Source organism: Rana temporaria, chromosome 4 (genome assembly GCF_905171775.1).
Source record: "Rana temporaria chromosome 4, aRanTem1.1, whole genome shotgun sequence".
NCBI lineage: Eukaryota > Metazoa > Chordata > Amphibia > Anura > Ranidae > Rana > Rana temporaria.
Genome location: NC_053492.1, coordinates 115,510,418 through 115,534,490, shown reverse-complemented (window position 1 = coordinate 115,534,490; position 24,073 = coordinate 115,510,418). Strand labels below are relative to the sequence as shown.

The 24,073-nt window shown below is 43.9% G+C and overlaps 1 protein-coding gene across 1 annotated transcript in view; it reads right to left on the bottom strand.

The window, feature by feature from the left end:
* Window positions 1-10,850: 10,850 nt before the first annotated feature.
* RBP1 (retinol binding protein 1) overlaps window positions 10,851-24,073 on the bottom strand; it is a 38,674-nt gene continuing 25,451 nt past the window's right edge. The window contains exons 3-4 of the mRNA XM_040348851.1: window positions 18,106-18,207; window positions 10,851-11,080 (exon numbers count right to left, since the gene is read on the bottom strand). Of these exons, the coding sequence (XP_040204785.1) occupies window positions 11,024-11,080; window positions 18,106-18,207 (159 nt within the window). The 3' untranslated portion in view covers window positions 10,851-11,023. The remainder of the gene's footprint in view (window positions 11,081-18,105; window positions 18,208-24,073) is intronic.

The following is a 24,073-nucleotide window of genomic DNA, read 5'->3' as shown; positions in this document are numbered from 1 at the left end:
CCAGCCTTTAAAAGTCTCTTCTTTTTCTAAATGAACACAGTGAACACACTCGCTCACTTTGTCCATTCATGACTGAAGCATAGGTTACTGTTTATTATGCTTCAGTTTGTGAATAAACAGGAAGCCACTCAACACAGAGCACTTCCCATCACTGCCCTGCGCACCTGAGTCTGCAGAGACAGACATGTTTCTTTGGGGTGCACGCCCTAATGCAATAGGTTGCAAACACCTATGAGAGTCTACCAATCGTCTAATTGCCACATCTGCATCTAGACATACTGGCTAGATCATTAGGTGAAAATAAATGAAAGTCTAAAAAAATTCAAGCAGCCATCTAATATAAGAACTAATAAGCTGCAATATAATAAATGTTTGGTTTTGGGTTTAGTACTGCTTTATACCATTAGCACGATTCCCATTCTACTGTAGATGATTCCAATAAGTCTTTGCCCTTAAGTCAGGTTTCCTATGACAATGGGGTTAATAGGCAACCAGTCGGAAAACAAGAAGCGTTAGGCCCCTTTCACATTGGAGCGGGAGCCGGGGTGGCGGTATAGTGCCGCTAAAAATAGTGGCGCTTTACTGCTGGGATTGCTGCGGGAATCGGCCGCTAGCGGTGCGGTATTAACCCCTGCTAGAGGCAGATAAAGGGTTAATACCGCCCGCAAAGCGCCTTTGCAGAGGCGCATTGCGGGCGGTATTGCCACGGTTTCCCATTGTTTTAAATGGGAAGGAGCGGTATACTGTACATGCCGTTCCAAAGATGCTGCTGACAGGAGATTTTTTTTCTCTCCCGCCAGCACATCGCCTCAGTGTGAAAGCCCTCAGGCTTTCACATTGAGTAGGCAGTGAAGAAGTTTTTCAGGCGGTATAGCAGCGCTATTTTTAGCGCTGTACCGCCTGAAAAACTCCTCAGTGTGAAAGGGGTCTTATAGTTGAAACACAGCAAAAATTTTCATGCAGCTTGTTAGCATGCTGTTAACACAGGGATATGTGCAACAACCATTCTCATTCTACAGTGATGTAGAGTTTTGCCACTAGGTGGTAGTGTTGTTTAATGCTTGCAAATTGTACGTTTTTTTGTAGTGGAACTAATTGGTTATGATGTTTTTTTCCTGTTTTTGCTTTCCAAAAAAAAAACAAGACAAGAAGGGGTCAGCCATTGTTTACTGGTAAGTCATATCTACAGCAGCTTTCACACAGGCAATGGGCCCAGCTACAGCCAAAATACTAAACGCTACTACAGATACAGCTTAAAGCAGGGGTGCCTAACCTTTTTAAGAACAAGGGCCACTTAAGCGACTTGGTAACCGATTGCGAGTCACAATCAGTGGAGCGGGCGGATGACAGGTCTGTGTCCACTCTGCATATGCAGAGTGGACACAGATACAGCCCGCTCTACAGAAGGGGACAGATTCCCTTATGTTTTTTTAAGCAGATCAGATTGGAGGTAAGCATGTTTAAATGGACACAGATCCACCATAGAGGTGAATGGAGGGTCTGATTGGGTCTGCCTGAAAAACAGCCAGGTGAACCCGATTGGGATCATGTGAAAGGTGCCTAAGTCTGCTTTTTACACTGATGCTCTGCATTTTTTTCCTGCAGTGCAGTGCACCTGTGGCTTTTCTGCGGGGTAGCTGAACTTTTCCATAGGGTTCTTTTATTTACTGCAGGTGTGGTGTACTTTCAAAAAGTGCACCAAACCCGCAGGTAGTAACAGAAGTCTATGGCTCAGTGCAGGTAACTCGCAGGTGCACTGCGCTGCACCAGTGGATCAGTTTGAAAGAGTAACCAGTGCAAAACTAGAACAGATATGCCCATTGCTATGTGATTATAATTAAAAAAATATGACATTTAAACAAAACCCTTATCTTCAGGAATCACCCTGCAGGTATCGCTGACTGTTGCTGTCACAGGCGGAGTGCATTTGGTATCACTGTGCCTATGAAAGGAGCTGGCACTATACAGAAAGCATTGGCTCTGCTCTCTACTTGAGCCACATGCTTCCTCGACCGCCAGGTCCATTCTCAACACTGATGCTCTGGGACGGGTCAGGAACCCGTGATCTTGGCTTGCCGACCAGCCATCCTAGAGCAGGAGGTTGTGGGCCACATCAGAGGGCTCTGCAGGCCACATTCTTTACATCAAAACAGTCAATGAAAAATAAAAAGGTCATAAAGTATACATACAGTATATGCTGGCTATTAAACTTGCCTACAGAACATCAAGCCACAATTATATCAGAGATTGAAGACTTAAATGGACATATAGTAAAAGAACCCAAAGAAATATTGGAGGCCTTTAGAGAGTATTATAGTATGCTTTACACCTCCTCTCTTCCGTCTGGCTCCTGCCCAGAGGGTATGACGGAACTTTTGGACCGGATAGCCTTGGGGTGGCTGTCAGACGAGGAGAGGAGAAAATTGGTCCGGCCCATTGGGGTGGAAGAGATTATAGAGGTCATACGAACATTTTCGGGAGGAAAGGCACCAGGCCCAGATGGAATCCCTGTTGAATTTTATAGAAGGTACGGAGCATTAATAGCTCCAAGATTAGCAGAAGTATTTACAAGTGGGTTAATGCAAGGAGCCATGCCGGAATCTATGAGAGAGGCCCACATAACATTAATACACAAGGAAAAAAAAGATCCAAAGTTTTGTTCATCGTATAGACCAATTGCATTATTAAATACAGATTTGAAAATATTGACAAAAATACTAACATTTAGAGTACAGCCTCTGCTCAGAAACATAATAGACTCAGATCAAACAGGATTTATGCCACAAAGAACAACAGACATTAATTTACGTAGGCTTTACACGAACATACATACACATCATATTCATGAGGGATCAAGGACAGTGGCCTCTTTAGATATTGAGAAAGCTTTTGATACGGTGGAGTGGCCATTTCTCTGGGAAATACTCAGGAGGATGGGATTTCCTCTAGTATTTATAAAGTGGATCCAAATAATATATGAAAGGCCAATGTCTGCAGTGAAATTAGGGGGAAGACTGTCGTCTTTTTTTCAATTATATAGGGGTACGAGGCAGGGCTGCCCTCTCTCTCCAGCGCTTTTCGCAATTGCAATAGAGCCAGTGGCAGAGGCTCTTAGGACCACACCAAATATTCAGGGACTCCGGGTGGGGGGGCTGGAGGAGAGAGTAGCCCTGTATGCCGATGACATGATTCTATGTCATCTATGATTCTATTTTTGAGAGATGCAGGTCCATCTTTGGAAGGAGCTCTGGAATTGCTGAATGCATATTCGGTATATACAGGGCTTAAAGTAAACTGGGGTAAGTCAATATTATTTCCTATAGATCAAGGAGCAAAAAAAACAGCGACCCCAAATACGCCATTGAAATGGGTATTGGAATTTAGATACTTGGGCATTGAAATATCTAGACAGGTTGAAGATTTTCGAAAATTAAATCTAGATCCGGAGGTACAGGAACTTGGTAGGAAAATAAAAATCTGGACAACACTGCCTCTGTCTTTACTGGGACGTATAAACCTAGTGAAGATGAAGGTGTTGCCCAAGTTTTTATACATTTTCAGAAACTCTCCACAGTGGCTCCCAAAAAGTTTTTTTACACAGCTACATGGAATGCTCTCCGCATTTATATGGGCCAATAAACCAGCTAGAATTAAACTAAGTACACTTATGAGACCGGAAGAGCAGGGGGGATTGGCATTTCCAGACTTTCATAAATATTATACAGCGGCACAGTTAGTGACAGCAGGGAGATGGCTAAATCCGGATGGATATGATTCGGCCACCATGTTGGAAGCAACAGTGGTCCAATCGGTAGAAGCATTGCAGGGATTGTTATATAGGGGTAATTAAACTAGGAGAGATTTAACGCCAGCAATGAAAACAACAGTTAAAGTATGGAAAGCTGTCATAGGAAGAGAAGGGGAAAAAAAACAATAATCTATCTCCAAATACCCCTCTGTGGAGGAATCCTGAATTGCCACATCTGGATTCAGTTCAGGACCCGGGAGCATGGACTAAATACGGGGTGAAGAAAATATCACAGTTGATACAGGAGGGAAAGTTCCTATCATATGTGGAAATGAGACAGATCTGGAATATTCCCGAGAGCTATGCGTTTAGACAGGGATCCTCAAACTATGGCCCTCCAGCTGTTGCGGAACTACAAATCCCATGAGGCATTGTAAACCTCTGACATTCACAGAGATGACTAGGCATGATGGGAATTGTAGTTCCTGAACACCTGGAGGGCCGTAGTTTGAGGACCCATGCGTTTAGATATAGGCAGCTCAGCCATGCCATAATAGCTCAGTTCCCAGAGGGGACTCCGCAACTGATGGAATCGGAGGTAGAACAAATGATAAAAGGTGGGAAGCGGACAATCTCAAATTTCTACGGATACTTGATAAACACCACACCCTACGATATAAGCAAACTAAAGGAAAATTGGAAGAGAGAAGCCCCGGGTTTGAAGAATTGGGAGGATGTATGGAGGTTCCCACTGCAGATTCTAGTATCACTCCGTGATAAACTGATACAATACAAAATCATACATAGAAGCCATTATACACCATACAAGTTGCATAAGATTTCACCAAGCAATTCTCAGAATTGCTGGAGGTGTGTAGCGGCGCCAGGGGACTTCATACACATATTTTGGTTTTGTCCAAAAATAGTAGCGTTTTGGAGTGAGATTCTGACAATGATAGCAAGAGTGACATCTGTAAGGTTGGAACAAGAAGTGGAGATTTGTCTCTTGGGACTAATAGGGGGCAATGCTATTTCAAAAGAAAGGAAACGCAGATAGGCCTGCTGCTATTCTATGCTAGGAAAGTAATAGTGCTAAATTGGAAAAAAACAGAAGCTCCTTCAATAGCACAGTGGAAAAACTTAGTAAATAGCAACCTGATACTATACAGAGAGACATATTGTAATAGAGGATACGGGGAGAAATATAGAAGAGTATGGGCAAATTGGATAGAGAACTCTATAACAGCGTCAGGATAAAGGGAGAAACTGGGGAGATAATCACACCATTGGGGGTGGAGGGGAGGGGGAAGGAAGGAAGAAGAATGTATTGTATTGGATGGAAGGATATTGTATGAATGTTTTGGAGAAATAGAAGAAGGTTAAAGTTAATGTCATTGGAATTTAAGTAAAATATGAATGTAATGTATGTGTATGATTTTATTTTTTGTATGGAAAAAAGAAAAACATTTAAATAAAGAGATTTATAAAAAAAAAAAAAAAACTTGCCTACAGATGAGTGGACATGGAAGACCAAAAAGCTAGTCTAATGCCCTGTACAGACGACCGGTTTTCCCGTCTGAAAAACTCAGATGAAAGCTTTTGGCCAGGAATCCCAACCGTGTGTATGCTCCATCAGGCTTTTTCCTACAGGAAAACTGCTGGAAAAAAAAGAGAGCAGGATCTCTTTTTTCCCGTCAGGAAAAAATCCTAGCGGGAAAAACGTTAGTCTATACGGAATTCCAATGGGAAAAAAAAACATGCATGCTCAGAAACAATTCAAAGCATGCTCGGAAGCATTGAACTTCTTTTTCTCGCCTCGTCGTAGTGTTGTACATCATCGTGTACAGAGAACTTTTGTGTGACCGTGTGTATGCAAGGCACGCTGGAGAGGAATTCCGTCGGGAAACCCATAGTTTTTTTTTTCTCGATGGGAAAACTGCTTGTGTGTATGGGGCATTAGTCCACTGTTTGATATAAAATTTAGAACTGCATGGGTCCCTCACATGAGAGAAACATCAGAGTAGGAATGAAATTCCAAAACCTTTGAATTGCGGTCCTGCCTTGAAGCTCATCGTCTTACTTACCACTTGAACCTTAGATATCAGAGAGTCATCTCTAACTTTTAGTGCCAAGCCAGTATAGCTTAGTGAGAGTGGGACCCAGAAAGCTAGAGTAGTCTTTTTCAACCAGGGTGCCCAGGAATCCTGGGGTGCCTTGAGGTTTAGTCAGGGGTGTTTTGGCTAAATGCCTAAAAATTGCCCAAATTTTTTTACACAAGCGAGTGGGTGGATCAAGCCTGCCTTTCAGTTACACAAAGCCACAGGTTTAATTGTGCACCATTTTAAACTTCTTCAACCTGCTATCCACCAGCGTCCTAATAACCAATGGTGTCAATTGATAAGGTGGATTCCAGGCGCCTGCTTTGCATCCTTGTTTGCCCCTCTCTTGCCCCTCTTCATCAGCACTGGGGTCAAATTAGCTGAGTGAGGGGGAGAAACTGAGGGATATGAGAAACACTGGATACTAGTCAGTACGAGTGTGCAGATGCGTTTGCTTTTGAAGAATACATTACCTCTAATGTTGGGTGTCCTAGAATGTTCTACATTTTTAATGGGGGTGCCTCAAGATTGTGCATAATTTTAAAGAATGCCTTGACTGAAAAAGGTTGAGAAACACTGAGCTAGAGAGACAAGTAATAAGGCCAGAGACTGTTTTGAAAGGACAATTGTAGGTTTCCAGTGCTCTCTTCACCCATTCTTGCATTCTCTTCATGCACATGTGCAATAAAACCTTCAAAACCCAGTAGAGTGACAGGCACCCATTAGTTTAACTAACCTTCGCCCCGAGAGGAATGTATCTGGGCCATTTATCATCAAGTAAGTTGGTTTGCAACATTTGTAATGTTACAGTCTAAAATGTGTCCGCATGCTTTGCAATAGCTCTACACTCAGGCCCCAGAGAGAAATTTGTGTTTTGTAGCTTGGATCTTCAAAACTCTCAACATCCAAAATCTCATGGTTTCCAGTTGTGCCTGTTTACACCGGAGCGCAGTGTCGCTTGAAGCTTACAGCTCGAAAAACGGCATAAGCTTCTTTTGAGCAACAAGCTTCAATCATTTTGCCTCAGTAGACTGATGGGAGCATCTGAAAACATGCCAACACACACGTTTCCTCTAGTAACTAGCTTTCCATTGGCTAAGGATACTTTTTTTTATATGCTCAAGTTTCAGACGTCTGCAAAAACACCCCAACAAATGCAAAAAAAAAAAAAAACTGTAAATCGACCATAGACACTGAGCTCAAGTGTGAATGCAACCTTACATTGCTGAAATGACTGAAGGTAACCATTTCATAATCTTTAATATATTTACCTTGTTTGATCGTTGAAGCTACTTGATAATATTTTATTGGCCCTGAACAGAAAACTTCAAACCCTATCAGCATTAGTAGAGTCTTTAGATAGTTAGTATAAAATGGAAGCTTATCTAATCTTTTAACTTTGCACTTTGCAGCAAAGCACATCCAATAACCTCAGCCATTGTTGCCACACACAGGAACTTGTTAAAAGGGATTGTTGGCATAAAAATCTTCTTGCTAACACCTATTTAAAATGAATGTATTGTTCAAATATGAAATAACCATTAAGCTGAAAATATTTGTGGTTCTTTTGAAATGTGTTCACCATTAAAGCGGAGGTCCCACTTAAAAAAAAAAAAAAAAATTAAAAGCCAGCAGCTACAAATACAGCAGTTACTGACTTTTAATATTAGGACACTTACCTGTCCATGGTGCCCGCGATGTTGGCAGCCGAAGCCGAGCAATCGCTCGGCTCTCGGTGAGAGAATCAGGAAATGAAGCATTGCGGCTTTACTTCTTGGTTCACTACTGCACATGCGCGAGTCGCTTGTTTTAGCAGCGCTTTTCGGACTCTAGCGGGGTGGTTTTAACCCCAAAAAAGGGGCAAAAGCTCCTGTTTTTGCAGTGCTTTCAAAGCGCTTTTAAGGCGCATTGGAAGCACTGCCCATTCATTGCATTTTGGGAGCACTAAATACAGCTCTCCCAACCTGCCCCAAAAAATGCTGCTTGCAGGACTTTCCGTAACGTCTCGAAAGAACACCGCCCCAGTGTGAAAAGTCACACTGCAATGAATGGGAGGCGGTTTTCAGGCGCTTAGCAGAGGTTATTTCTAGCGCTAAAGAGCCTGAAAACCACCCCAGTGTGAAAGGCGTCTAAGGCATCAAAACTTTTCATGTTCATGTGTGTTTTCCCTGATCAGAACTGATTGTTGACCTCATTGATGTCAACTTAACACAACACCTGGCTATATGGGAGCAGTATGTGTAACTGATTCTCGGTCTGGGCTGGCAATGTGGCATTTGCCAGAAGAATTGGCATGCCTATGTACTGTATTTGTAGGCAGATGGAGCTGCCATTTGGTCTCAGCCAGTATATATTCTATATTAATAGCAGAACAAAAACATATATATTTTTTTACTGGACTATAAATATTGGCCACATACACACAGAGGTGGCTCTAGGTTTTGTGAGGTCTTAGGCAAAACATAGACATGAGGCCCCACTCACACCCATAACGAAAAAATAATTTAAGCAGGAAAAATGGCTGCAGAAAATGCATGGATCTAGCACACAGGTGATCAGCACCACTTCCAGTGCACCCTCCTTAACCATCAGACATATTCAGCCAATGCAAGAGGGGAGAGAGAGGGGGAGGTGAGAAAGAGAGACGGGTAATAGAGAGACCTGATGACGCTGACATTAGTATTGATCATTGGCAAATTAGGCGGCCGCGAGGCCCCTGTGAGTGCAAAGAAATAGGCGACTGCCTAATTTGCCTAATTAGAGAGCCGCCTCTGCATACTCATATCTAGGATAGTGTTCCCTCTACTAGAGCAGCTGCTTTGTTCCCAACAGAAATTAAATAGCGTGCCTTTCAAAGTTTAACCCCATTCAATCCCAGTGAACTTTAATTAGAGCTTTATGATGGGGGCAGGACGGACTTCCTGATCATGTGATCACTGTGATTGGGTGCCAGTGTTCACATGAACAGGATTCTATCCCGACAGCTTCCAATCATAACCAGAGACTAGGAGTGTCCTGTAACAGCTCAGTCACTGTACTGGGAACATGCTCTCAGCACAGAAATTTCAGATGCCATGGACCCATATATGCTGTGTGAGGCATAAAAGCCCACCCTCCTTGCCACAGCACATAAGCTATTGGACAAGGTGGGATGGTAACAACACACTCTCGACCTCGTCCGATAAGAGAATGCTTTGCATTCATTGACAAAATGCAAAGCATTCTATAAATGGCACTTGTCCCAAGCGTGCAGCCTCCTGTGTTCACACTGCAGCAGGGCAGCCACTCAGCATGGGACCTAGAAGCAAGTGGAGATCACTGGAGTGGCAGTGTCTACTACAGTGATTTTTGGCTTTTATAAGGATCCCACAGGTATGGTATATGTATAGTTACAATCAGGGCCGCTGTTAGGAATCATGGGGCCCCGTATAGCCTACCTGATGGGCCGCCGCCGCCCCTCAACACACACACCTGACTGTATTCTATACAATATTTTCACAAAAAAATACATGAAAATAACAACACAAATGCCACCCCAATTCCCCCTCCTAGTGCCGGGTACAGACGAGAGGATTGATCCGCGGATACGGTCCGCCGGACCGTATCCGCAGATAAATCCGCTCGAGGATTTCCGCGGATTTGGATCCGATGGAGTGTACTCACCATCGGATCGAAATCCGCGCCGAAATCCCATCGCGATGACGTGTCGCGCCGTCGCCGCGTCATCATCGCGGCGACGGCGCGACACGTCATCGCGACGCTGTCATATAAGGATACCCACGCATGCGTCGAATCATTACGACGCATGCGAGGGAGGGAATCGGACGGATCGATCCGGTGAGTCTGTACAGACCACCGGATCGATCCGCTGAAGCCGATTCCAGCAGATAGATTTCTTAGCATGCTAAGAAATTTTTATCTGCTGGAAATTGGTTGGCCCGAAAAAAATCAGCGGAAAAAGATCCGCTGGGTTGTACACACCAGCGGATCTATCCGCTGGAACTGATCCGCAGATCAATTCCAGCGGATAGATCCTCTCGTGTGTACGGGGCCTAGTACAAATCTCCCCTGCCTGCACAATTCCCACAATCCCTCCTATTAGCCCCAAATTCCCTCATCGGCTCCTGGTACACAATCACCTGCATCTACCCTCCCAGCACAAATCTTCATTCTTTAATCCCTCTCTTAGTACACATTCCCACAAATCCCTCCTCCTAGCACAACCCCCTCTCGGGGCAGGGAAGGAGCTCAGCGGCAGCTGACCAGGTTCATTATCCCTCCATGTCTCTCACCCAGCAGCTAAAAGCCGACGGGAGGGAGAGGGGGAGAAACCTGGGTGAGAGACATAGAGGGCATTGTTCACCACCAACCCTCCTGCTGTCTGGGCCCCTCTGTGTGCCAGGGCCCCCTACAGGAGGGCTGGTGGTCCCCCCCTCAGCGGCCCTGGTTACAATAGTCCAAGCCCAAATGTAAAAATATCTATAGCTGGAATTCAGGAAGTGCAAGTTTTTGTGCCCAGCGTTCAGCTTTAATGCTACCTTCCCACTGAACTAAATTTCTCCATGGCCCCTCTGTCTGACATGTTAGACCAGGCAATAAAAGGAACTATGGTATGCATACCGCCCAACTTTTTGAGATGGGAATGAGGGACACCTATCAGCAAAAGTATGCAGGCATAGGACACACCCCCTAAAAAACACTTTTTGATAGATAAACAGTGCATTTTATATACATCTATTCTATATAGATCAGACCAAAATGAGGGACAAATGAGGAGGAATGAGGGGGACATTGCTCCAAATCAGGGACAGTCCATCGATATCAGGGACAGTTGGAAGCTATGTGTACAGAGGTGTGGGTAGCCAAGTATTAACAACTTATTAACCACTATATTAAAAGGTGATAATAACTTTGGTTTTTGGCATGAAGGCCCTTAACTATTTAGTCATAGAAATGCTTATAGTGTGGACAACATTCTTCATAGAATCAACAGCAAGCAGGAGTTCGGTTAGTGTTTTTATTAAAGTACCTAAAGTGGCATTATAAAACAAAATCACACAATTGGCACTTTACTATAATAATACAATAATAATAAAATGCATCGGTATGACTGAGGAGAGGTTAATCTATGTCATTCTGGGACGGAGGTCGTTCTTTTTCACAGTCACAGTCGGCGTCACTGGCGAATCTTCTTAAAAACCTGTTTGCAGGCTACACCTCCAGCCCGCATTTCCTTTGGAAAGAAGGTAGAAAGATAGGTCAGAAGTGCACTCAGTCACCAAATAATCAAAAATCAGATACATTATTTTGTGCTAAACCATCGGCAGTATTTTCTATAATATATACTTTTATCAGACATGTAACTTTGAAGCTTGGGCTGCACAGGAGTGACTCATCCTACTATATCTACAGCTGGATACACAATCAAAAGTTTCAAACTGTTTCTACTAGAAGCCATGCGGTTTTGTTAGAGAATTCAAAAGGAGGAGTAAAATGAAAAAGATCTCTTGGAATAGACGTGGCATGTACAGTCCAGGGAATGGTGTAAAGAATGGAGCCTTTGTGCTGAAAGAAAACCGGCGGAACATTGCCGCAGCCAATCAAAGCTTTCATCATCAGAAGGGTTTAGTCCCTCTATGGGGCGAGAGAACATGTTTTCAATACGCAGCAGATCAGTAAGAATGAGCTAAAGAAAAATCATTGTATTTTACCATCCGCATTGGGATGTGTGCAGGCTTTATTTTACATCTACTTACTAATTTATTTGGTCAGAAGCCATACAGAAAACATCTTTGCTTCAGTATAGCGAAATCCAACTGGTTGCTACAGGTTACTTGCATTATTAAATAAAGCAGGGTGATTACAAAGTGGCAACTTTGCATCTTGCAGAGTGTCTGCGGCCAAATTTGCAAATAGTTTTCTATGATGTTTATGGAGCATGCATACAAAGTGCACACACATATACCGTACAAGGGCTCTTCAAAAAGTTCCCACACTTTTTTATATTTAATAGAATAAAAAAAAGTGCGGAAACTTTTTGAAGAACCCTCATAGTATAGGTGCAACGAGATAGGCAAGTGATTCTGCCCGCCATTATCTTCCTGAATTATCATTTTGGGTGGACGCTTGGAAGAAGCAACACAGTGATGAGCCCATCTCTGTCACTCTGGTTTCTTGTTCTGCTTCTTCCTCTCACACTCCAGCTCTGCTGTATAGGAACTGCCAGAGACTGATACCGGGTCACATTCAGGTTCTTACACCACTTGCATCTAAAATGTCAATTCAATGATGAATTGTTAAAGAGCTATATTAATCTTTGTCTTTTACATTTATGGTCGTTACCCTCTGACCGAGAGAGATGTGGATCACATAAACACGCGACAAGACTTACAACATAAATAGACCTGAAGTGTGCCTTGGTGGTCTGGTCAGTATGCCAAGAAAAGGGGGCAAAAGACTCAGATAGGGAAATAGCTTTTATTGATTTCTTGTATTTATTGAGCCAGCTTGGTAAAGGCTTGTGCCATTTCTTCCTGAGGATTTGGGATGTATGTGGCAAAACGAGGAAACTTCCATCAGCCTAGTATGTTGATTACGTGGTCTGGTACTCCTTGTTGGGAGGCAGCTGAGGCTGCTCTAATTCAGAAAGAATGTCCAGAGAACTGACTGGGGTTTGAAGCCCAAGTTGCTTAGGAGGATTCTGACATGCTTGACAAACTGGCTGCCACTCAAGGAGCTGGCTTAGAAAGGGTAGCAACGAGCTACCATCAGATTGGCTGGGTAGATGGAGCAGTAGTCGGTCGAGCACCGTCACTGGGCGTCAGGCATTGTTAGTCTGAAACAGGTTGATGTCAACCCCGGGCAGGTTTGTTGCATTTGCAGACTGTGAGAGTGTAGTGGTTTGAAAGCGATTCGGGTGGCGTCGGAGCAGTGTCTGACTGCCGGAGCCGCTGACTGTAAATTCACTAGGTCATAGGGAACTGTAGAAGGCATGGTAGATGGCTGTTTAGGTGATTAGGCTAGGCAAAGCCCTAAACGGGGAACAAGTAAGGATTTCAGACATGTCCCTAAAGAGGGCACTCTTGAAAGGTAGGCGCTTGCCACTGACTACAGGTTGGTGCTTCTGTATGCCCTGTAGGAGGGACTTGACTGCATGGGCTTGGGAATACTGACGGTTTACTGGGGTCCTCCAGAAACAGGAAATGCTGGACACGATCTAGATATAGCGTGATAGTATTGTGAGAAAGGGTCAGCTGCGTGTGGCAATACGATATGAAGGCTAGGACGTGTCTAAAGTCGCCTATTGCTGCTCCGGGGCAAGGGGCCAAAAATTGCGGTTAGTGTTCCAAGCAGTGCGATAGGCCTTCAGTGTGTTGCGTGCCGAGGAGTGGTTAATAAGCTGGGTTGCGTTGGCGAGATGCGACGTCAGTCCATCGTCAGCAATGAGCAGGGTGAGTGAGAAAAAAAAACGTATATAGCGCAACACAAGCGAACTGAATCGCCTCTGGGCGCTGTGGGACAGGGATAGTTGTTGGGTCGGCTCCAGGCTTTTGCTGGAAAAACAAAGTAAGGTTGGAATGGGACAGCACATTAGCTGCGATTTTGCATTTGCCTGGAATATGTCTACAGAAGATATTAAACTGGTGACGGAGCGACAGCTGCACGAGCCTGCGCAGGAAGGATGTGATGGGGAGTGACTTAGACCTACATTAATTGATGATGTTGACTGTGGCCTGATTGTCCGTGGTGAAGAACACTGTCTGTCCTGTTCAAGTGTGGCCCCAGACCTGGGAAGCTGCCACGATTGGGTACAGCACGAGGCGTGATGAAGACTGGGTGAAGCAGAAATTTAAGAGAATTTCTGGGGGCCAGGGTTTGGTGAACCAGTGGCGGCCGAAAAATGGCCGCAAAAGCCTGTGGTGGCTTAGCTGACACTGCCGGGATGAACATTGAAATGCTGTTCTATCAGGTGGGGAAGTTGTCCCACATAGCCAAGTCTGCTACTGATGCTTGGTCTAGTTTGAGAACTTGGACTGGATCTTGCATTGGTGTAAGAAAATCAAGACAATACACAGGTGCTCAACAAGACGATATACATGCGCTCGCAGACCAACGTGCGCTTGCTGGTGCTGAATGGAAACCTGAACTAACCTCAGGGAAAAAGACAGAGAAAAGATGAGTGGCCCGCGTGCCACTGAAGATGAATGGCCAACTGAGTGTTGTGTGGCTGATTGTTTGTCACCGAGGTGTGTTTGCAAGTTTAGTTTGTATTCGGGTTTGCAAGTAGGTGTGTGCCGCAAAATGTTTTATACTACTGCAGACAATATTGTGTGGTTGCAAGGGTGTCAGTGAATGTCAGGTTACTGGGATGATATTGTGTGGTTGCAGGGGCCTCGATGAGTATGAAGGTTTGTTTTGAGACAGCATTGCGTGGTTGCAAGGGTCTCAGTCTGCAAGGGTCTCAGTCTGGTTTGCTGAGATGATATTGTGTGGTTGCAAAAGGTCTCGATGATTATGAGGTTTGTTTTGAGATGGCATTGTGTGGTTGCAAGGGTCTCAACAAGTGAGGGGTTGCTGAGACGATATTGCGTTTGCAATGGTCTCAAATGAGTGTCAGGTTGCTAAGACGACTTGTATGGCTGCAAAGGTCTGAACGGGTGTCAGGTTGCCGAGACGAGATTGTGTGGTTGCAAAGGTCTAGACAAGTGTGAGGTAGCTGAGATGATATTACATTTTGCAAGGGTCTCAAATGAGTGTCAAGCTGCTGACACAATATTCCCTGATTATTATTTTTTTATGAATACAACTGTGAATGAAATGTTGGTAAACATGAGTTACCGCGTCTGGCAGCGTTTACAAGCTGTTACAGACACTGGCGTTTCGAATGCCTCTGAACATCCGTCTGAACCCATTTGTTTTTTATTTATTTTTTCTGAAAGGTTTCTAAACTCAACAGCCTAGAAACTACTATAAATGATCCTGTGTACATGTACTGATAAGATAACAGAGAAGAGATCAGGGCCGGCTGAAAAACACTCAACTGTTCCTAAACGTCCGTTTACCAACAGTATTGTACATGAGGCCTAAGATGATTTGTCTGGCTGCAAGGGTCTCAATGAATGCCAGGTTGTTGGGGCAAGACTACAGGGTCACAAAGGTCTTTGACGAGTGGGAGGTTGCTCGAGACGGTATTGCGTGGTTGCAAGAGTCTCGATGAGTGTGGGGCTGCTGAGACGGTATTGCGTTTGCAAGGGTCTCAACAGGTGTCAGGTTGCTGGGCCGAGATTGCGTGGTGGCAAAGGTTTTTTTTTTTGCGTTTTTTATAATATAATATAATTATATATATATATATATATATATATATATAAATAATTTTTCTTTTTGCAAGGGTCTTAACAAGGGTGTCAGGCTGCTGAGATGATTTGCATGGTTGCAAGGTCTCAATTAATAAGAATTGAGTTACTGAGAAAGGATAGAAACACCAGGTTTGTTTGTACCTTTAAGCGAGCAGTACAAGGTAGAAGGACAACGTCCATTTGATTCGTAGGTTCCGTAGGGGCCACTAACGAACTATATGGGAGACAACGAATGGTAGCAATTTGATAAGACATAAAGAATGTAATAACAAATCTTACTTTGCGACAGTGGGCCATGCGAGTGAGTTCGCCGCAGACTGTGGCTGGAGTGAAACATATCGGGAAGGTGTAGCGTGATGCCATGCATGAGGCAAAACAACGAGGTTTGGTGTATAAAATAGAACGCAAGAAGTGCGTACGAATAATTTGTAAGCTGCACTGCGGGGACCGAACATATGGTACGGGTGACACCACGAGTGGCTACGAATTTGACATGACAAACAAGGTAACGAATCCTGCCTGGGACAGTGAACGTGTGACTGGGTTTGTTTTAGACTGGAGCGGGTGTGCAACACATCCGAAGAGTGTGGTGTGGCGCCATGCATGTCGCACAGGCAATAACTTTGGTAAATAAATGAGAGAGAAGAACCGTGTACAATTCATAAGTTCCGCTGTGGGAACTAAAACACACGGCATTGGGGGAAACAACGAATGGCAACGGTAGAAAGTATGCAATGTATCTGATACAAAACGGTTGTAAAGAGAAATGACTGATACAAATCGGTTATAAAAATGCATGAAATGAATCAGATAAGAATCGGTAGTAAGGAGTATTGAACGAATCTGATAGGAATTGGTTGTAGAGTGTATGCTACCCCTTGCATTGGAACCAAACACCTACTAACCACCCATCCCCCCAGGCTAATCAAGTGCAGGCAAGGCACCAGGTGGTTCTAATTACCACCTCAATCTGCCAAAGAACCCATACAAACAATACATGCTACTCTCCAAATGGATGAGACGCCAACCCCATGGACACTGAATTTTATAACCAGTGAAGCCTGTGGCGAGTGATATCAGACAACGACTGAAAGTGGCTCAGAGGCTTGGATTTACAAATGAATCGTATGTTTGGCAGGAAGAAATTATAAATGTACCAAGCCTATGCCGAATGATGTTGGAACATGAGCAACAATAACTCAGAGGCAGGTTTTTTACAAAAGGGATGCAGGATAGGAAGCATAACGAATTGCAAGATTGCACAAGATACAAAAAGGTTTGAATACTACCTGCGACAGTAAGCGGGAACTGCCGACGAAGACCATGAAGGGAGAAGCCGCTATGCACTTGCGATTGAATGTGCAGACTCACGGACATGAGGTGAGCTGGGAAGAGTCGGCCCAGTGACGTGTAGTACCGCACACTGAGGGGGGTCGCTTTAAGTTAGCTTTTTTTATGTTGTTCCTTTTGTGGCTCATTTACTGCTTTGTTATGCAACAGTGTTTTAGTAAGGCTCATTTCACATGGCTGTTCCAATCCACCCATCAGTTTTTTGAGGCAGATCTGAATGGAAGCTCAATGTTAGGCTGACCATACTTTATAGAATTTCCTTGCACAATTTTCTTTAGATTTACCAAAACCATATAATATGGGGTCAAACCTAAACACTTTCAATTTGTATGCAATTAGGCAGACCCTTCCACTACATGGTTGAAGGTAAATCTAAAGAAAACGGAGTAAGAAAATTGCACAATGTAGTTTACAAGGACTGAATGTCATCACGTTGGTAAAGACCTTTGATCTATATCTCCAATGAACTCATATTGCAATGTTTACTAAAGGTAACTTCTAATAGATGCTTTTTCACATGTGATCTGTAAGATACTGATAAGCAAATGTCTAATAGTCTCGCGCTCTATTGTATATATATGATACTTGATCACTGAAATCTCTTCCTGTTTTTCTTCCACATCCAAGTGAACTTTTCCTGTAGTTTCTGTGCAGTTTAAGTTGTGCCTTGGCTGTACCGACTAAACTGTAGAGCCGAGTTTGGCATGTACCCAGAGCCTGTGCATCCAACTCCATGAACCCTTTCCTGCCTACTAGAGATGGTCTCGAGCGTATTCGGAATCCCACCTGCTCAATCCTGCCAACAAGCTGGCACTGCACATGGCTTATCACAGGCAGTGAGACATTTCCCGATCTGTGTAGCTGCGGACCGGGAAATGTCTTACTGCTTGTGATTAGCCGTGTGCAGTGTCGGCTTCCTGGCGGTATCGGGCAGGTGGGTTTCCGAACACACCCGAATCCATTTCTACTGCCTACCTGTCAAGCTCGGCTGTGCAGTGGAATCTGTACAACGGATGCATATCAATTCACTTAAATAGGCTGCTTGCACAAACCTCAGAACTAGTACAATAAGGTAAACAAATGATTCTTCATGTTGTAAGAGGGGTCTACTCCCAAGTTAACTAGCCTTTATTCTTAGAAGAAAAAAAAAAACACAGAAGGAGCAAGGGACTAGAGCTGGCAACAGATAGTTTGAAATCGGATCAGTTCAGCAGGAACCGTACAAATTTCATTTCATCTACGGCCATTCCTGCTGAATGGTACTGTTGGTAATTTTTTCTTGATCGGTGTATTCTGACAGCAGAGGAGTCCCCGCTTACAGAGTACAGTAGCACAGCAGTGAGGATTCCTCTATCCAGCACACTTATGTGGATGGAGTATCAAACCTTTATTTTTACATTAGCAGCCGGCTGATGAAAAAAAAAAAAAAAGAATAATAATCTATGGGATTGTAACCAAAGGTATAGAGGATTTAAGATATAAAAAGAAACCAAAATCATGTGTTAATTACTGTAATAAGGTTACTGAAATCCCAAAGTTAAAGGTTTCATACCAAGTGTAATTCGTCTCCTTCCACCCACTGCGTCCATCCTCTGCCTTCCTTCTCTCCTTTCTGTACACACACCAGCTTGTCACCCTCCCAGTTGACGGATGTCTATGAAGATATGTAAATTTTGAAACATTGAGTCACATATTCATACAAATTGCAAGAAATACAGTGCATATGAATCCACAATCTTAACATGTGTTAAAGGTTATTTCAGCAGTCTGCTCACAGTGATTCTTCTTAAACTGTAATGCATGATCTCATTGAGTAGTTTGCCCACAAACATTAAGAAAACATGTGCAGCGCATCCCATCAATTAGTGGAAGACCTTTTGAAACTGCAACTTTGTTAAAAGATTCTACAAAAAAAGAGAAGAGAATTGTTGTCCTCCATGAAGTTCTATGGGGGTGTCACATGCTAGCCACACACACCTGCCTCTGTGCCATCTTTTTGTAAGACAGATCTTTGAAAACCTGCCCGTCAACTCTTCTGTCCTAGAATCAGGGCTGTCTTAATGAGAGGGCACACCTGGGCACTGCCCAGGGGCCCCAGCTGCATGGGGGCCCCTGCACTTTCCCCAAAGCAGCTGGTCCTTGAGCCCACACTGCCCCAAAATTGGGGTACCAATGATGGCACCGAGAGTGATGGATACACAGGGGAGGCAGGCTGGCAGTGGTGCAGAATGATACCTATTGTTTCACAGCCAGCAGGAAGGAGCAGGGCTGGAGTGCCAGTGGAGTGCCAGTGATGCTCTGACCCTGCCCCATGAAGCTGTTCGGGACTCGAGGGAAGGGGTATCAGGGATGTAGTGGGGTTAGAATACAAGGGGTATCTTTATGGTATATGGTTACAGTGCTGGGGGGGGATATCTAGGGTGTAGAGGGGTCAGAGTGCTGGGGGGGGGGGATATCTGGGGTGTAGAGGGTTTAGAGTGCTGGAGGATATCTGGGATGTAGAGGGGTCAGAGTGCTGGAAGGATATCTAGGGCGTAGAGGCGGGCCATAGTGCTGGGGAGGCATCAATCTAGCAGATATATTATATGCACAGGACAGCTTTGTTACTTTATGCATGTAGTATTTTCCCACTGTTTCTTTGCTGTACAGAATGATTGTTCATGTAGTTAATGCGGAGCTCCACCCAAAAGGGGAAGCTCTGCTTGTCTGCCTCCTACCTACTTGATGTCCGTTTACCTCCATTGTAGGGGCCCCAGAGCATTACTTTGCCCAGGGGCCCATGATGCCATTAAGACGGCCCTGGTTCTAGTATGTAATCGTTAAGAGACACTTAGCAATAAATTTGCATTGACTGAGTTTGTAAAGTAGAATTCCAGTATAATGCAAACTAATCTTAAAATTGCCTCCCCCAACACTCATGCTAACCTGTGTAATAAAAAAAAAGAAAAGAAAGAAAAAGAAAAGAAAGAAAAAGAAAAAAGAAAAGAGGTATATTCTTGCTTATTTTCAGCCCACTCACATGATCCCCTGTGTCAGCCAGTGCCGGCTGCAGGGGAAAGGAGAAAAAGCACTCTGACAATGGTTGGCAATGCCTGGCAATGCCTGGCAGTGGTTAAATCACCCATAGAGTTCTTATGGCCCATCTGTTGTCAGTATAAAGAGAGGGTGTACCATATCCTCGAAATCAACGCAACCCTCCAGGGCTGATGTGTGTTCCCGCACCTTTTGCAGATCATATCAGTAACAATACGTTTTCACTAACCCCTGCACTTGGCCTGTTAAGCTGGCCATAGACGGTTTAGAATTAGAACCTTGTATGGGCATGCCGAATGAAGCTGATGAATCAATGGTTGCGCCATGCTAAAAAGGTTGAGAAAGTAGGATTCTAGAGCACGGCTTTTGGATTTTGAGTTGGACTGTATGTGTTCACTGGCATTTATTGTTGCTTGTAATGGAAATAATAGTGATTAAAAAAATAAAAAGGAACAGTGTAAAAAAAAAAAAAGTAGAATAAGAATTTTTTTTTTAAAGCGCCCCATCCCTTCATGCTTGTGCACAGAAGCAAATGCATACCTAAGTCGCGCATGCATATGTAAACGGTATTCGCACCACACGAGAGGTATCGCCACAAACGTTGGAGTGGACGCAATAATTCTAGCATTAGACCTCTTCTTTAACTGTAAACGGGTGACCTGTAAACATTTTTAAATCATCGCCTATGGAGATTTTTAAGTACTGTAGTTTGTCGCCATTCCACAAGCGTGCGCAATTTTAAAGCATGACACGTTGGGTATCTATTTACTCAGCATAACCTCATCTTTCACATTTTACAAAAAATTTTGGTATACAGTATATTGTGTTTTGTATTTTTCTAATTCATTAAAGTGTAGTTTTCCCAAAAAACTGCGTTGGCAAAACCACTGCGCAAATACCACGTTCCGGCGTCGGTAGCAATGCACCATCAGTGGGAGGAATAGTGCCCCATTATTTGTTGTCAGTGAGCAGAATAGATCCTCATCGTTGGTGTCAGTGGGTGGAATAGTCTCCCAATCGTTGGTGTCAGTGGGAGGAATAGTGCCTCATTTTTGAGCCACTGTTGGTGTCAGAACCTATGCCCCATTATTAATGTCAATGGGAGGAATATTGCGCCAAGGGACAGATAAAGGAATGCATCCGCCCAGATAGCAAGGATAACTTGCTACGAATTTTTAGCAGTGTTGAATTGTGTAACGGAACGTCCCACACTCCGCTTGAGTGCTTCCGTCATATACCGCTTCCTATCAGTCTGGATATAGATATCAGATATTCCAGCTGCTCACAACGAAACGAGACTTGTTTGTCTGCTGAACATGGAGTGTTTATTAGAACCAAGAATACAACCTTATATACAGTTAAAGAGGAGGTAACCAGAACATAAATTAACATGAGCTAATTAACTAATCATTTACCCAGACTAGGTGACTCATAGATATGACCTTTCATGGTAGACGTCACGTCTCCTCGCTCACCTGCTATACAATACACATCATAAGTGTAAACACAGGACATCTTCACACAATAGCAGGGTCAATTAGCACAGACAACAGACAGATGGCTGGAGGTGACGGCATTAGCATCTCCTTACACTGTATGTCCCAACAGTATCAATCAGTCACTCTAATATGGCATATACAGGGTGCCCAAGGATACAGCTCACAAAGAGCACCGTTCCCCCAAATGCCAGGGCCTATAATCGCAAGGCAAGAGGCTAGCATTCAGTCCCCTCCAAAAGCCTCTGTCCCAGGTAAGTCTGTCACAAATTGTAAGTCTGTTACCTTGCTGTACATTTTCACTGGCAAGTTGTACATTTGCAGGAAACATGAAGCAAAATGTGTAGTTTACACTTTCCCAATTTTTAGAAAATTTGCATGGGAAAGTCTCTAGCAAGAGCAAAGTTGCAGTGGTGAGTCTACAGCAAGAGCTCTTCAAGTCTACAGCATGCAAATTCTGCCACAGTCACCCCTGTGGTGGGATGACTATTACACAACATAACTGAACCAGAACTTGCAGCAGCCTTGCAGAATGTTTGCAAAGAAAGTTGATCTGGAGTCATGCAATGCGGACTTGCTGCAATTGTGCAACAAATTTGTAAAGCCTGGCAAGTCTAGTAATATCTTAGCAAGTTATTTTTACATTTGCAGCACAATTTCTTGCTATCTGGGCGGCCACTGGGCCGCAGTTTGGCGATCACTGCATTAGACTGGAAGAGATTTTCTCAAGTCAAAGCACAGAACCTGGTGGAAGAAGATCAGGCAAATTGCTGCAAACACCCTTTGCAGCCTGTGTTGCTCATAAAAACAATGCAGCGGGTGGGTCAATACCGACACAGTTTAAAGCAGGCATGTCCAAAGTCCGGCCCAGGGGCCAAATGCGGCCCATGTTTTGGTTTAATGCGCCATATCTTTTGTGGCCCCCAACGAATCCCAGAGCACCGCATGGCACTCTGGGATTCGTTGGGGGAACCACAAAAGATATATACCGTATTTATCGTTCTGGCAGCCTCGGGGGGACAGGGAGGGGGGTGGGATGAGTGCTGTCAGATAACATATAGGAGAATCTCCTGTTTACTTGGTGGCCTCTGTAATAGGAAGGCCGCCAAGAAAACAGGAGATTCTTCTGTATGTTATCCGTTGGCACTCGTCCCACCCCCCTCCCTGTCCCCTCCAAGGCTGTAGATGGGCATTGATCCCGCTGCACTGATGGCAATAGTGCGGCTGCATTCATGGCAATGGTGAGGCTGCATTCATGGCAATGGTGAGGCTGCATTCATGGCAATGGTGAGGCTGCATTCATGGGCACTGACCCTTATTTTGCTTCACAAGTTCATTATTTAAAATTTTATTTTTTTCCTGAAACTTCCGTCAAAGTGAAGGTGCGTGTTATACGCTGATAAATACGGTATATCCAAATAACACGCCCGAGCTCATCCTTAGACTCTTCACCACACACAGCCACAAAGGCAAGAGAATTCTCGTTGGGCAGTGTATTCATTAATTTGCATTTAATTTTAATGGTTAAAAATTTTTTTCGGCCCTCACACATGTTCACTTCATCAAATCTGGCCCTCTTTGAAAAAAGTTTGGACACCCCTGGTTTACAGGGTGTCATGAATAGGCCTATGTATAACTTGATGCTGGTCTTTAATATTTCTGCAACTAACTCCTGTATTTGCTGCATATTTTAATTAAAAGACCTTGTACAGATTTTAACGATCTCCGTTTTGTAATCAACTCTGCCCTTTCCCCTCTGTGTACGTGGAGAGACCTTTGGAACTTGCTCAGTAAAAAAAGTGTGCAGAAAATTAAAGCCATATTTGTAGAACATATTTAGACCTTCAGGCAATAAACGCACTCTCACAGTGGTTCTGAAAGAAGTTTTTAGATCTACATTTGGTGTTTTGACTTTATAGGCATTTCCAGGCAGAGATTGGCTGCTCAAGAAAAGATAATGAGGGAAAACTTCAAGCATTTCACATGAGTTAGTCATAAGGAAACATGAGAAGGGAGTTTTTCAACCTCCATCGCATGGACGGCTTACAGCCCCAGTGTATGCCAAGAGTTCTCAAATGAACACACCTGTGAAAGCTTGGGCGCTGCATTGACTGCTCTTTTATACCTCTGCCACAGTTGCCACAGTGATTTATTTTTTCTTTTTCCGGCTGCTATTTCATGGTTTGTTTATGCCTCTCCTATTCTGTTACATATCAATCCAACAGTCCATTTTAAGATGCATTATCTCTTTAGCCTATTCACACTATCATTTCCCACAGGCTGAATAAAAGAAATCTATGAGCCTATGGCCAGGTTAACCCTCCTGCACTCTCCTTGTATTTATTTTGTTATATCTCACCCGTTGGAAGCCCCTCTTGAAGTGCCGCTTCTTCCCCTACTATCAAGCATCCAACTAACAAGCTTTCAACCATATGCCTAACAGCATCACAAACATAGGGGGATTTACGAAAGGCAAATCCACTTTGCACTACAAGTGCACTTGACATTGCACTTGGAAGTGCAGTCGCTGTAAATATGAGGGGTAGATCCGAAATGAGGGGAAGCTCCGCTGATTTTATTATCCAATCATGTGCAAGCTAAAATGCTGTTTTTATTTTCCTTGCATGTCCCCCTCAGATCTACAGCGACTGCGCTTCCAAGTGCACTTTCAGTGCAATTTCAAGTGCACTTTGCACTTGTGGTGCAAAGTGGATTTGCCTTTAGTAAATAACCCCCATTATCAGCTGTCCCTGTACTGTACTCAGAGTCTTGGAGTAATTAGCATATGAAAACACCTCCTCTACTTCAAAGAACTGTCCTCTCCTCCTTCCTATGCCGACTAACCTGTGTTAAAAGAAAAAATGTGTACACCTTTTTTCAGCCTGCTCTGGTCTGGTCACCTGATTCGATTCCCCTGTGACTGCCGGTAGTGGCTGCAGGGGAGTGGAGTGACCGTGGACAATGGCTGGGACATGGCAGCTCATGTGGCTG